The following is a 15,074-nucleotide window of genomic DNA, read 5'->3' on the forward strand; positions in this document are numbered from 1 at the left end:
TCCTCGGTAAAAGATTTTAAACTTTCCTCATCAATTGCCAAAGGAAGGCAATGTCAAATTCAGCAGACTCAATGAAATATTTCCCTGCAAATAATCAAAACAATCAATGACTTTTGTTTTGGTCTTTCTTGTATTTAAATATGAATTAAAGGATCTTTGTCTTAGTAACACCACCAGTACAATTTTATTTCTCTCCTCATTTCTAGAACAGCGGCATTATGCCAATGAAATTGAATATTCAAATACATAGTAACAAAATGCCAATTATTAATGAATTTCTTGTTGATTTCATTCTGAAAGTTTTGATTACCATCCAACCATAACTCTTGCCTTTGGCCACCAAGGAGTCCGTCATCTTCTTCTATTCTTTTGGCATCAGGAGAATAATTTTCTTCAATGGCCAACCATTTTTTTAATCAATGGCAATACGAATTTTAACTATTAATTTGAAATATTGTTTTCATTTTTGTCTAAAGGTGGTAAATTCGAATGATTGAATGAAAGATTGGGGGGTTGGGGGAGAAGCACACCAAGCTAAAAATCATAATTTATGGGGAGGTTGGCAAGTTTAGGCAACAAAAACAGCAGGTTGTTATTAGAAATATTAAAGAGAAGCGGGATAAATGATATGTCCTTTATAAAAAGACCATCAAATATACTTTTAACTTTAATAAAGGCAACTTGGCAGCATTTTTGGTATGCCCGAGGCAATTTAAAGCAAAGAAAGCCTTTTATTCAATGATTATTTGGGAAAAAATTAAGATTTTATGTTCCCAATATCAAAATTATCATATAAAATGCGTAAGCTAAACTTGGCAGCATTTTTGTAAGCATTACAAATTTTCAGTCAAAGAAAGTACTCCAAATCACAAGTTTTTCTGATTAAAGTAGATAAAATATTCAATTATTATTATAAAAAATAAAACTTGGTAGCACTTTTCCACAAAATGGATGTCAGGATCATATTTCCTAGTGAAACATTAATGGATATACAACAAGGATTTTAAATCATAAGGTTTTCCGATTAAAGTAAATGAAATATGCAATTTTTATTGTAAAAATATAAAAACTTGGTAGCACTTTTCCGCAAAATAGATATCAGGATCATATTTCCTAGTGAAACATTAACGGATATACTACAAAGAAGTTTGAGGATGCGCCGTGCCGTGATTATTTGTAATTTTATGTAAAAACTTGGCAGCATTCTTTTGAAAAATACCCTCTAAGGACCCGACATTCTGTGTAATAGTCAACGTACTCAGTAATGTGAAAGAATTATGGAAAAACTAAGAAAAAACTCTATTTGTTATTTTATAAAAATTATCTTGGCATCACTTTTTTCTAAAAATTTAAAATCATGTTTCCCATTGTGGGTACGAAGCTCTCAAATTTAAGAAAGGACTACAGAAAAAATATGGAAAACGTTATTTCATATTTTTAAAAATACACTTGGCACCACTTTTTTGAATTCGCATCTTTGGGGAAAGAAGTATAATTATTATTCTAAGCAAAGGACTATAAAAATAATTTAAAAAATGCTAAAATTATTATGCACAAACTTACAAACTACAACTTGGCAGCACTTGCATCCAAAATTTTCAAATCAGCAATGCACGGCGTTTAGAAATAAATGTAAATTAGAACAATTATTTTCAGAAGAGAAGGAGAAAACTAAAAAAAATTAAAACTCTACAAAAACTGATTTTTTCCCATTTTTAACAGGCAACTTGGCAGCATTTTTTATAGAAACTAAAAAGTCAAAATACCAATTTTTATTATTTTTTTTTTTTTTGATATTTTTAAATATTATTTAATATTTCCTGCAACATTTCTGGCAAAGGCCAATTGATGTGTAAATTACAGAACACTGCCTAAAAATATGCCCAAAATTTGATGAAATGCAATCTCTCTCAAAATACAGATTTTTACAATTTTTGGACATTCTTAAATAGTATTTTTGTAACATTTCCTGTCACTTTTCTTGAAAAAGTCAATTGAAGTATAATTCACAAAACACCGCCTAAAAGTATGCCCAAAATGTCTTGAAGTATCATCACTCTCTCTCGAAATACTGATTTTTACACTTTCTTGGATATATTTAAATATTTTTTGTTATATTCAATGTAACTTTTGAGACTCATGCCAATTTAAGTATAAATCTTAAAACACTGCCTAAAAATATGCCCAAAAATGTTATTAAATGCAATCAATCCTCCTCTCTTTCTCCAAATAAAACTTAATTGATTGCCTTCCCAAAATTACCATCATAAAAATCAACACATATTACCCATATCTCTGCAATTTTTGTTGTTAAAATATTTAATGAAAAAACAGACAACAACAAAAAAACTTACAACATACTTTTAGGCCTTCTGGGCTAAAGATGTATATGCTTCCGGTTAGACAATTGTCTACCTTATCGAAAAATTCTTTACAGTAATAACTATAAAAACAACAACAGCAACCACTCTTTTGTGGTTAAATTCAAAACAAATCTTTAAGAAATTATGAAACTGGTGCGGTGTGTGTAGCATACATTAAGGAGCGCAAAGGTAATAACTTGCCAGCAGACAATAGAACGAGGAAATACGGGGCGGAGAGTTGTTTTTTAATAAAATTATAACATAAGGGTAACAAAATCATGGTTATTAGGAAAAGGAGGCTCATATGGGCTGCTTGGTATGACGGCTACATAACTTTCAAGGTAGACTCTGCTAAACAAATTTTCAAAATGCTTTTGTTGTTGTTCTTTGTTTGATAATGAAAATATGATAATTGCCAAAAATTTTCAATAAATCCTAAAGGGGGTAACTAACACAGACAACGACAAAGTTTTGTTTGGAATTTTTTAACTTAATGACAGCATATGTGAAAGATGTGATTTGAGGTTGTTGTAATGGTGGGTGTGTGGGTGGTGGTATATCCCCACCACAAAGTTGTCTCATTAAATTTAATTTTATAAAGGAGTGATTTTGTTATCTTCGCAAAAACTTATTAATTGGAAAAATGTTGAAAATTTTATTAAATATCTTCTTTTCTTGTTCTTCTTCTTCCAGATTAAAGCCTTATTTGAAGAAGTTAAACGTTTAAGAGCCATTGAACAATCCCATTTGGTACAAATCCATCGCCTGGAAGAACATTTGGAAGCCAAACGCCAGCACATTGAACGTTTGGAAGCCAAATTGGATAAGGAGCAAATCAATGAAGCTTTACAGGAGGCAATTAAATCCCAAAAACAACAACAACAAATGGAAACAAAAACCGCCGAAAATAGTAGTACAGCCACAACCACCACCTCCAATACCACACAAATGGTCATCGACGACGATGATGATGATGATGACGTGGAAAGTGATCACGAAGTGGAGAAAGTGGTGGAAACTAATAACTGTGATGACAATGACGACGACGACGAAGACGATGAAGAAGATTTGGACAAAGAAAACAACAATGACAATGAACAAAATCAAAATGCCAACAATGCCACGGAAACGGAAAAGGATTACATTAAAGTCAAAAAGGAAACACAGTAAGTAATGTAAAGAGACAAAGAATAGGGGAAAAGAAAATTAGAGTTTTTTTTTTTTAAAATAAAAAAAATAATAATTTAAAAAATATATATAAAAAATTTAAATATTTGAAATATATGATTTTTTAATTAAAAATATTAAAAAAAATATATACATATATAAAAAATAAAAGCAATATTTGAAAAAAATAATTAAACAAATAAAACAATTAATAAAATAATATAAAAAATTTAAATTTTTAATTAATAAAAAAAAATTAAAAAAATTAATTTGATAGAACATAAAAAGTAATTAAAAATAAAAATATAATTAAAAAAAAAATAAAAAATCACCTAAAAACTAAAACCATAATTTAAAAAAAATATATAAAAATTAATCAAAAAAATAAAAATAATTAAACAAAAATAATTATATTAAAAACATAAATTTTTAATTATTAAAAAAATAAAAAAAAAATTAAAAAAAAATTTATAAAAAATAAAAAAAAATATAAAAAATTGAAAAAATATATAAAAAATAAAACTAATATCACAATTTAAAAAAATATTAAAAAATAAATAATATTAAAATTAAAATTTCAAAAAGTATACATTTAAATTTAAAATATAAATTTCTAAGTAATAAAAAAATAATTTTAAATTTTAAAAAATTCTTAAAAGGTAAGAAATTAATTTAAAAAATATTAAAAATAATTTAAAAATGAAGAAAATATTAAAAGAAATAATAAAAAAATAATTAGAAAGAATATAAAAAATAATTAAAAAATAAAAATAATATTAAAAAATAAATACAAATAAAAACATAATTTAAGAAATATAAAAAAATAAAAATAATATTAAAATTATAATTTAAAAAATATAAAAAATAATTAAAAAAAAATATTCAAAAAATAATATTATAAATATAAATTATTAATTAATAAGAAAATAATTTAAAATTTTAAAAATGCTTAAAAAGTGAAAAATTAATTTAAAAAATATTAAAAAAATTAATTTAAAAATAAAGATAATATAAAAAGAAATAATAAAAAAATAAATAGAAAGAATATAAGAAATAATTAAAAAATAAAAATAGTGTTAAAAAATAAATACAAATAAAAACATAATTTAAAAAATAATATTAAAATTATAATTTAAATAATTTAAATCAATTAAAAACATAAGTTTTTAATTATTACAAAAATAATTGAAAAGAATTATTAAAAAATAAAAATAATTCAGAAAATAATATTAAGAATATTAAATAATATTAAAAATATAAAAAAAAATTAAAAATAAAGATAATATTAAAAGAAATAATAAAAAAAATAAAAATAATATTAAAAAATAAATAAAAACATAATTTAAAAATATAAAAAAATAATTAAAAAAAATAATATTGAAATTATAATTTAAATTAATTAAAGAACATAAGTTTTTAATTATAAAAAAAATAATTTAAAAAATATAACAAAATTATTAAAAAATAAAAATAATTCAGAAAATAATATTAAAACATAAATTATTAATTAATAAAAAATAATTTAAAAATTTAAAAAAATGCATAAAAATATAAAAATAACTCAATAATATAAAAAATGATTAAAAAATGAAAATAATAATAAAAGAAAAAATTTAAAAAATATATATCAAAAATAATAAAAAATAAAAATAATTAAAATAAAAATAATATTAAAAAATAACTTAAAATATTAAAATTATAATTAAAAAATATAAATATTAATTAAAAAAATAAATTTAAAAAAATAATATTAAAAATATAAATTTTTAAATAAATATACAATTTTTGTAATGTAATTTTCAAAATAATATTAAAAATATAAATTATTGATTGTCTAAGTCTGGAGTTTCCCCCATTGGCTTAACTTCATCACTTTCCTCTTTGCAGAGAAAAATGTTTACAAAACGCACTGACAGCTTGCAAAATGTACTGATCGCTACCAATATCATGATTTCATCCCGGCGAAGGGAATTATCAATTGGCTTTTCAGTTTTTGAAATGATGATTTTTTAGTGAAAACCTGAACTCTTTAAGCATCGAGTATTCTCATGTTAATGAGAATGATGCTCACTTTTCGGCTTTCCCAAAAAAACACCAGAACAAAATATTTGCAAGCTGACAGCACGATTCAACTAAGAAATCATCGATTTCTGTTAAGTTGAAATAACATCAACACAGTTACCTGTGAGTATGTCGTTGGAATTTTATTTACAAAATTCCGTTTTGCGCGAGCCTTCGCTGTTTTTTGTTTGTTTTGTTTTAGTTGAAGATTCAATCATATGATTGTCTAAGTCTGGAGTTTCCCCCATTGGCTTAACTTCATCACTTTCCTCTTTGCAGAGAAAAATGTTTACAAAACGCACTGACAGCTTGCAAAATGTACTGATCGCTACCAATATCATGATTTCATCCCGGCGAAGGGAATTATCAATTGGCTTTTCAGTTTTTGAAATGATGATTTTTTAGTGAAAACCTGAACTCTTTAAGCATCGAGTATTCTCATGTTAATGAGAATGATGCTCACTTTTCGGCTTTCCCAAAAAAACACCAGAACAAAATATTTGCAAGCTGACAGCACGATTCAACTAAGAAATCATCGATTTCTGTTAAGTTGAAATAACATCAACACAGTTACCTGTGAGTATGTCGTTGGAATTTTATTTACAAAATTCCGTTTTGCGCGAGCCTTCGCTGTTTTTTGTTTGTTTTGTTTTAGTTGAAGATTCAATCATATGATTGACTAAGTCTGGAGTTTCCCCCATTGGCTTAACTTCATCACTTTCCTCTTTGCAGAGAAAAATGTTTACAAAACGCACTGACAGCTTGCAAAATGTACTGATCGCTACCAATATCATGATTTCATCCCGGCGAATTATAAATTATTAATTAATAAAAAAAATAATAATGTTTAAAAATATAAAAATAATTCAATAACATAAAAAATTATTAACAAAAAAAATAATATTAAAAGAAATAATTAAAAAATATTTAAAAAAAAACTAAACAAAAAATAATTAAAAAATGAAAATAATAAAAAAAAATAATATTAAAAATATAAATTTTTAATTAATAAAAAAATAAATTAAAATATTAAAATTATAATTAAAAGATATAAATACAAATTAAAAAAAAAATAAATTAAAAGATAATATTTTTAATTATTAAAAAAAATAATTAAAAAAAAATAAAAATAATATTAAAATTATAATTTAAAAACTATAAAAAAATAAATAATATTAAAATTACCATTTAAAAAAGTATAAAAAATATAAACTTAAATTAAAAATATAAATTTCAAAGTAATAAAAAAATAATTTAAAACTTTAAAAAATGCTTAAAAATATAAAAATAATTTAAAAGTATAAAAAATAATTAAATAATAAAAATAATATTAAAAGAAATAATTAAAAAAAAAACTAAAAAAAATAAAAAAATAATAAAATAATAAAAATATTAATAATAAAATTACACTTTAAAAAATATATCAAAAATAATTAAAACAAAAATAATGTTAACAAAATAAATTAAAATATTAAAATTATAATTAAAAAATATAAATACTAACTAAAAAAAATAATTTAAAAAACTAATATTAAAAATATAAATTTCTAATTAAATATAACATTTTTGTAATGTAATTTTCAAAATAAAATTATTTTTTATTTAAATATTTAACGATCTTAATATTTTTATTAAAACAAAAACACAACTAACAATTTTCTCCCGCCCTCTTTCTTGCAGATCCCCTCTATCATTGGATTCCATAAGCCAACAGAATGCCATTGCTGCTGCTGCCGCCGCTGCAGCTGCCTGCAATAATGATCCCAATAAATTCCAGGAATTGCTTATGGAGCGTACCAAAGCCTTGGTGGCTGCCGAGGCTCTTAAGAACTCTGAAGGTAAGTTCGTGCCGCCATTAGACAGACGACAACAGAACAGAAAAAAACCCGTTTATTCAGTGTGACAACAAATCATAAGCAAACATCATGTTTTGATTTCCTTTTGGAGTTTCTTTTTGTTGTTCTTGTTGTTCTTATTGTGCAAATTTATTTATTTTTACTATTTTCTCTCTGACTTTACTTACGTTGTTGTTTACCTAATTGACAAACAAAGAAATTTTATTCATTATTATCTTCCATCTTCACCACTACCTCTACAAAGAGAGTGTGGTGGTGCAAGGAAAATAAAAATCCAAAAGTAAAATTATTACGAACTGAAACTATTTATGGCTGATGTTGTTGTTGTTGTTGATATTTGTGTTGTATTTTTATTGGTGTGGTTAATAATAATAACAATATGATTTTAAATTCCTTTACTTCTATATTTTGTCACTCCATTTGTTGTGGGTGGCTTTAATTTATGGCTGTTGATTTTTTTCTACTTTTCTTGAGTTTCATGGCGCCTTGGAATTGAGGTGCCTATATGACTTCTATCTTATCTCTGGCAGACAGATAAATCAATATCACAATAATGAATCATACTACATGCATGGTGGCCGCCTATTCAATATTAATTTTCTGTTCTTCAAAACAATTGGCAAAAAATTCTAATTTCCAAAACCTTTCCTTTTTGGCTTTGCACACAAACAAAACACTTTTTCTTGCCCGAATTAAACCTACAAGCAAACAATTCTCAATATTTGTTTTCCCTCCCCTTCTCTCCAAAAAAAAAACTAATTTGCAGACCAAGCTTTGGAGAAAAGCCAGGATGATGAAAACCTTAAAGCCTCATCATCATCATCTTCAGATATACTACAAGCCAACACCACCACAACAAGCTCAGATAAAAATGCCATGGAAGAAACCCCAAAAATGGCCTCCAAACAAGATGAATCCTCAAAAGTGCCAAAAATAGAAATTTTAGATGATGAAGAGGAGGAGGAGGTTGACCAACAATGCAAAGAAAAACTCCCCTCCTCCAATGAAAATATCATCAATTTGGATCTAGTAACCCCAAATACTGAGGAGGATAATTCTTCCACCAACTCCTCGAATTTTAAGCAAAATGTTGAACGTTTTGGCTCCCTATTGGGTGAAGAGCTCGTCAACAACTATTGGCGTAACAGGGGGGCCTACCACCAACACTATCATCATCAACATCAAAGCCAACACCAGCAACAGCAACAACAAATGCTAACTGGAACTCCACATCCTTTAATGATAACACAAAATGCCGTCCAACAACATTATCAGCAGCAACAACATCATGCCAACACTTCCAACAACTCTTCCGCCTCCTCTTCTTCTGTATCTGCATTAATGCACCCGGGTTCTTCAACAGCCCCATGTGGTCCCTCATCCACAACTTTGCTTAGTCAATTAGTTAATTCTACCTTTTCCACACCCACCACCACTGCAACTCAAAATTCCTCTTTACGTTCAACAGATGCCCACTATCCGCCACAACATCATCTGCAGCATCATTTGCAAATGCCTCCCCACCTGGGAGATCATCATCATGATAAATCGGCCACCGCAGGAAATAGCCATCATCATCACCATCCCGAATCAACGGCTTCCAGTGCCAGTACCCCCAATCTACAGGACCAACAACGTTCGGAGGATCATCACCAGCATCACCAATCCTCATTGTCTCTCAATGGTTCTTTGAAAAGCTATGAAGACAACAATAACAGCCCGGCCAACAATCATCCCCTAAGTGGTGGTCATGGCCATGGTTTGCCTCATGGTTTCTTGCCCGGCCTACCATTCCAATTTCAAGATCGTGGCCACTTTAGATTTGCCGAAGATTTGCAGCTACCTCCCGGCACTTCTATGGCTGGCCGTTTGGGTGAATCGCTCATACCCAAAGGTGATCCCATGGAAGCCAAACTGCAAGAGATGTTACGTTATAACATGGACAAATATGCCAATCAGGCTTTGGATACATTGCATATCTCAAGGCGTGTACGAGAATTGCTGTCGGTTCACAACATTGGCCAGAGGATTTTTGCCAAATATATTTTGGGCCTCTCACAGGGTACCGTTTCGGAGTTGCTCTCAAAGCCCAAGCCATGGGATAAGTTGACTGAAAAAGGACGTGACAGCTATCGTAAAATGCATGCTTGGTCATGTGATGATAATGCCGTTATGCTGCTCAAATCATTGATACCCAAGAAAGGTAAGTGGGAAAACGATTTTTTGTTTGTATTGAAATTTAATTTTGGGAAAAAATACTCATGAGGAAGGAATCAAATGGAAGCTATAAGGAACTTTTGAAAAAAAAACTAATCCAAAATATTATTTTGGGGATGTATGGTTTTGAATGCTCCATATATACAGTTTTCAGCAAACTTTACTTTGGGAGTTTAGTGCCTATAATTCTACGATGTGTTTCTAAGGGAACTTTGGAATAGGAAATAATCGAATCTGTCATTTTGGACATTTATTAACAATATTCTATATTTATACTTTTCAAGGCATACTTTTAGGCAAAGTTATCTTTTTTAAAAAATAAAGCATACTTTGAGGAAATAATTTTCAAAAATTGCAAATTTCAATTTTAAAAATTACAAAAAATAGTAAAAATTCTAAAAATCCTGGAAATGCGAGAAAATAATTTTATTCAAAAGATGAAGCATACTTTTAGGTGTTCAATAATAGAAATTCGTTATTTTAACATAAAATTAATGCCAATAAATAGAGAAAAATCAGTAGATTATAGGAAAAATTCAATAAAATGTTTTCGCAAAATATAAAGCATATTTTTAGGGGTCATATTATGAAAAATTTAGAATTTTGAAATGAAAATAATGCCAAAAAATATGGAAAATCAATAGTTGGCAGGAAAAAAATGAGAGAATTTTTTTTCTCCACAAATTAAGCATACTTTTGGGTGTCTACTATACAGAAATTGGAATTTTGATTTGTAATTATTATCAAAAATTTAGAATTTAAAGATGAAAATAATACCACAGATAGAGGAAAATTAACAGCCGGTAGGAAAAAATTAGAGAAATTGTTTTCTCCAGAAATTAAGCATACTTTTGGGTGCCTACTATGAAGAAATTGAAATTTAGATTTGAAAAATTTAGAATTTAAACTTAAAAATAATACCACAAATAGAGAAAAATTAACAGCTGGTAGGAAAAAAATTAGAGAAATTGTTTTCTCCAGAAATTAAGCATACTTTTGGGTGTCTATTATGAAGAAATTGAAATTTCGATTTAAAATTTAGGTCATAAATTATATAAAATTCAATAGATAGGAAAAAAATTTTAGAGAAATTTTAATTTCACTCTGAAATTAATGTAAAAAATGATCAAAGTCAATATAAATCAGGGAAATTTTAAAATAATGGTTTTTTTCACAAAAACTGAGGCATACTTTTTGGGGTTATATTAGAAAGAAATTGAAATTTCAAATTAAAATAAATGTCTCAAATTAAAAAAAGGATAAAAGGATATAAAATGTCTTCAAATCTAAAGGAATAATTGACTTTTTTAGAGAATTTCTCCAAATCTAAAGCATACCTAATGGGGCAATATAAAGAAATATATGGATATTTTAAAGAATTTTATTTCGTTCCAATTTTTTTTTTATTTTTTCTAATATTTATTGCATTGAAAATCTAATCATCAACTAATTTTAGTCTCTTCATTTTATTTTGATATTATTTTTTTTTTGCTGTTTTTCACTTCTATGACCAATTCGACCTAAAATTTAATTTAATGCTAAAATTGTTTTGCATTTTAGTCAAATGTGATTGGTGTTTTTGTTGTTGTTGTTGCTGCTGCTGTTGTTTAATGTTCTTGTTAATCAAATAAATTTCATTAAATTTATCATAGAATTTCACACTATTTTGATTTTTAAATATGTGTGTTTTTATTCAATTTCTATTTGTTTTTGTTTTTGTTCGTTTTTGTCAAACTATAAATATATTTGTGTGCGGTATGAAACTTGTTACAAATTTATACAAATCACAAAAATCACAAATAAATGTGTATGTCTGTTGCTTTTTGTGGATCGGCTGCTAGGAAAACAAATGTTTTACACACGGCTAATAAATGTAAACGGCTAGAATAGCAACAACAACAACAGCGACAACAAATATTTGTATATTAGTAATGGATTGCTTATAATGACTAGTTCTCCCCTTGCCTCTTTTGGTCCTCCATTGGGAAAACAAAATAATTTCTTATTTTACACCTCCTTCAAACCCCTTGGCTTCTTGTACCCACCTCTCTCTCTCCCTCTCTTTTAACCGCTTTGAGCCATTAAAAAAGCTGCCCGATTTTTTAAGTTTTCCCCACTTTCTTTTTTTTTTCACCAAACATTGTACGCAGCAATGTTGTTGGAAAAAAAATTGGGGACAATTTTGACGAAATGCTGCTGCATCTCATATAAGCAAAAAAAAAAAAAAAAACAACAAAGATGTTCCCCGTCTTGCTGGCTGTCAATGTGTGGCGAACAACAAACGCTTGCTGTTAATGAATGCTGGGGTAATGCAGACATTCATAATCAAGACGATGATGATGATGATGGAGGTTGTTGCAGTTAAAGATAATGCTGCTGGCTGACTGGCTTGATGGTTGGTGATGCTGCTGCTGCTGCGAGCGGACATGCAATTTATACCACTTCTTGTAGTACTCAAAATGTCATATACATGTAATAATGTATAGATTTCGGCATACAAGTCGATATATCTATGATGTCGTCTGGCCTAAAGCTGTGAGGTTAGGGAGCGGGATGTGCGAGGCGAGATTATTGTGTTGTTGATGATTGTAAGCAAATAAGTATCTATAAACTGGCATTGAGCCAAAGCGTTGGCATCAAGATGTTGTTGTTCTTTGCTGCTGCGTTTTTTTTAATTATTTTTGATTTCTGCATAAAATTGAAAAATCAGCAGACAATAATTTTTTTGGTTTTGTCCGCAGGGCAGGGGAGGAGGGTTTGATTTTTTTATGATTTTTTTCCCATAAATTTACAAATGTCTTTGAAGGAATTTCTTTCGAGACATCTCAGTTTTTTTTTGTTTTTTTTTTGCTTTCTTCTTCGTCTTTTTGATTTAATTATTATTGAGCGATTTGTTGTTGTTGTGGTTGCCACTATCTTTGGCGTGTAGACAGACATCAATTTGTACAAATTTGCGCGTTTGTTATGCCCACCACCGTAATGCAATGCAACAAACTTTAATTAACATGAAGATATTTTCTTTAATTACTTTTTCTCCCCGGTGTTGTTGTTGTTGTTGCTGCTATTGAGTCTAGGGCAAAGAAAAAATCCATAGGCAATTAGCGAAACAGGCAAATCGATAAGAAGTAAAAAACCTGTTAAAACCTCACAAAAAATGCCATAAAACTATTTTCAAATATTTCAAGGCATAGTTTTAGGGGCCAAGATTAGATTAATAAGACCTCTAGAGTCATTTTGTTAATAGGACCTCTAATGGAATGAAATTAATAAAAAACCTGTTAAAATCTCACAAAAAAAAGCATTAACACTATTTTCAATAAATTTCAAGGCATACTTTTAGGGGCCAAAATTAGATTAATAAGATCTCTAGAGTCATTTTGTTAATAGGACCTCTAATGCAATGAAATGGAATAAAAAAACCTGTTAAAACCTCACAAAAAATGTCATAAAACTATTTTCAAATATTTCAAGGCATACTTTTAGGGGCCAAAATTAGATTAATAAGACCTCTAGAGTGTTTTTGTTTCACACATAACGCCTTTGGTTTCAAATTTGGCATGAAAAGTTAAAAATAAACGCCATTTTGAGTGGTTTAAAAATGTTCGGGCATACTTTTAGGGGCAAAAATTCTTTAAGTAGTAGTAGTAGTGGGATATTATCAATACAAATAAATGGATAAATCCTTAAAAAGAGTAATTTTGTTTCACATATAACGCCTTTGATTTCAAATTTGGCAAGAAAAGTTAAAAACAAAGGCCGTTTTTAATGGTTTAAAAATTTTAGGGAATACTTTTAGGGGCAAAAATTCCTTAAGTACTAAAAGTGGGATATTATCAATACAAATTAAGGGGCAAACCCCTAGAAATCTATTTTCTAGGATCTAAAATGAAAGTAACAAAAGTATAGATATACTTTTAGGTGGCAAAAATACAAGGCATACTTATGGGGCATGGAATAGGTTAATAGAAAATTTCCCACATCTAGGTGTGGGTTCTAGGGTCATTTTGTTTCATCTACAACGTCTTTGATTTCAAATTTGGCAAGAAAAGCCAAAAATAAAGGTCATTTTGAATGGTTTAAAATTTTTAGGGTATACTTTTAGGGGCAAAAATTCCTTAAATAGTAAAAGAGGGATATTATCAATAAAAATTAAGGGGTAAATCCCTAAAAATCTTTTTTCTATGATCTAAAAAGAAAGTAACAAAATTCCAGATATACTTTTAGGGTGCCAAAAATTAAAGGCATACTTATGGGGGCATGGAATAGGTTAATAGAACATTTACCACACCTCTATGCCATTTTGTTTCATCTATAACGACTTTGATTTCAAATTTAACAGTAGAAATAAATATAATGAGCATTTTAAAAGGTTTAAAGCACACTTTTAGGCGCTAAACATTACATATAGAAAATTTCCCACACCTCTGGGGCCATTTTGTTTCATCTACAACGCCTTTGTTTGTATATTTAGCAATAGCAGTAAATATAACCACCATTTTAAAGGGTTTAACAATTTAAAGCATGCTTTTAGGCGCTAAAAACTTTCAAGTATATATTAAATGGGAGGTTTTTAAGTTTCTTTAACTGATAACCCATACAAATTTATTTTGTAGAGTCTAGAAAGTAAACACTAATTCTAGGTATACTTTTAGGGTCCCAAAGCCTACTTTTAGGCCTCGGAAACAGAAATAATTTCTGAACTAGTTTTTTAGTTTTATTTAAAAAAAAAAGTATGACTTTAACGTATTCACATCCATATTTCCTTGGCATTTGATTTGCCATTATTTATCCCCCGCCACCCTTTCCAAACCCCTTATAATTGCAAAAAAAAAAATAACCTAGACAAAGCTGCAGCTATAAAAATTATTTGCCCTGTCATTTTGTATATAGTGCGTGCAAATATAACGTTTGTCTTGCTTGAATTCAATGCGAAACCCTTTAGAAAATAGTTTATGGAAAAATAAAAACCAAGTTGACATTACTCTATGCCTTTAGGGAGGGGAGTGGGCAGGCAGGCCTTGCAATGCCCGGCACCATTCCTTCTCTACTTCCCATCTGCATTGAAAACTAAAAAACAGCAACTTAAAGGAAACATGCAATTTTTCAAATATCATTTGAAAGACATTTTCCAACAACAATAATAGACGTCCATAAAATACTATGCGTTCAGTTCGAAAAGACATTTAGCCAAGTAGTAGTCAGTACGCCCTCCCTTCCCTTTCTCTATCTTTATAACACTGCCTTGCAAGGTGACACCTGACACTTTAAAGATTTATTGAATTGTAATTTTAACCTTAAGTTTTTCTAAGGAATTTTTTAGCACATTTTTTTAAGTAACTAAAGGGAAAAAAAGCAGCTTGCCTAAAAGTATGCATTGATTTTTGTTCGTTTTGTTTTTCACTGTCTAGTG

General features: G+C 28.3%; 1 protein-coding gene across 3 annotated transcripts in view; it reads left to right on the plus strand.

Annotated features, from left to right (window-relative positions):
• ct (homeobox protein, cut) overlaps nt 1-15,074 on the plus strand; it is a 133,880-nt gene that overhangs the window by 105,998 nt on the left and 12,808 nt on the right. Inside the window, exons 3-5 of one of the 3 annotated variants that reach the window (XM_073979224.1) lie at nt 3,057-3,529; nt 7,272-7,429; nt 8,214-9,650. In XM_073979224.1, the coding sequence (XP_073835325.1) occupies nt 3,057-3,529; nt 7,272-7,429; nt 8,214-9,650 (2,068 nt within the window). The remainder of the gene's footprint in view (nt 1-3,056; nt 3,530-7,271; nt 7,430-8,213; nt 9,651-15,074) is intronic. The other 2 variants (XM_073979225.1, XM_073979226.1) reach the window with 2 other exon arrangements.

Source organism: Musca autumnalis, unplaced genomic scaffold, assembly GCF_047663935.1.
Source record: "Musca autumnalis isolate F117 unplaced genomic scaffold, ASM4766393v1 scaffold_3, whole genome shotgun sequence".
In the NCBI taxonomy this organism is placed as follows: domain Eukaryota; kingdom Metazoa; phylum Arthropoda; class Insecta; order Diptera; family Muscidae; genus Musca; species Musca autumnalis.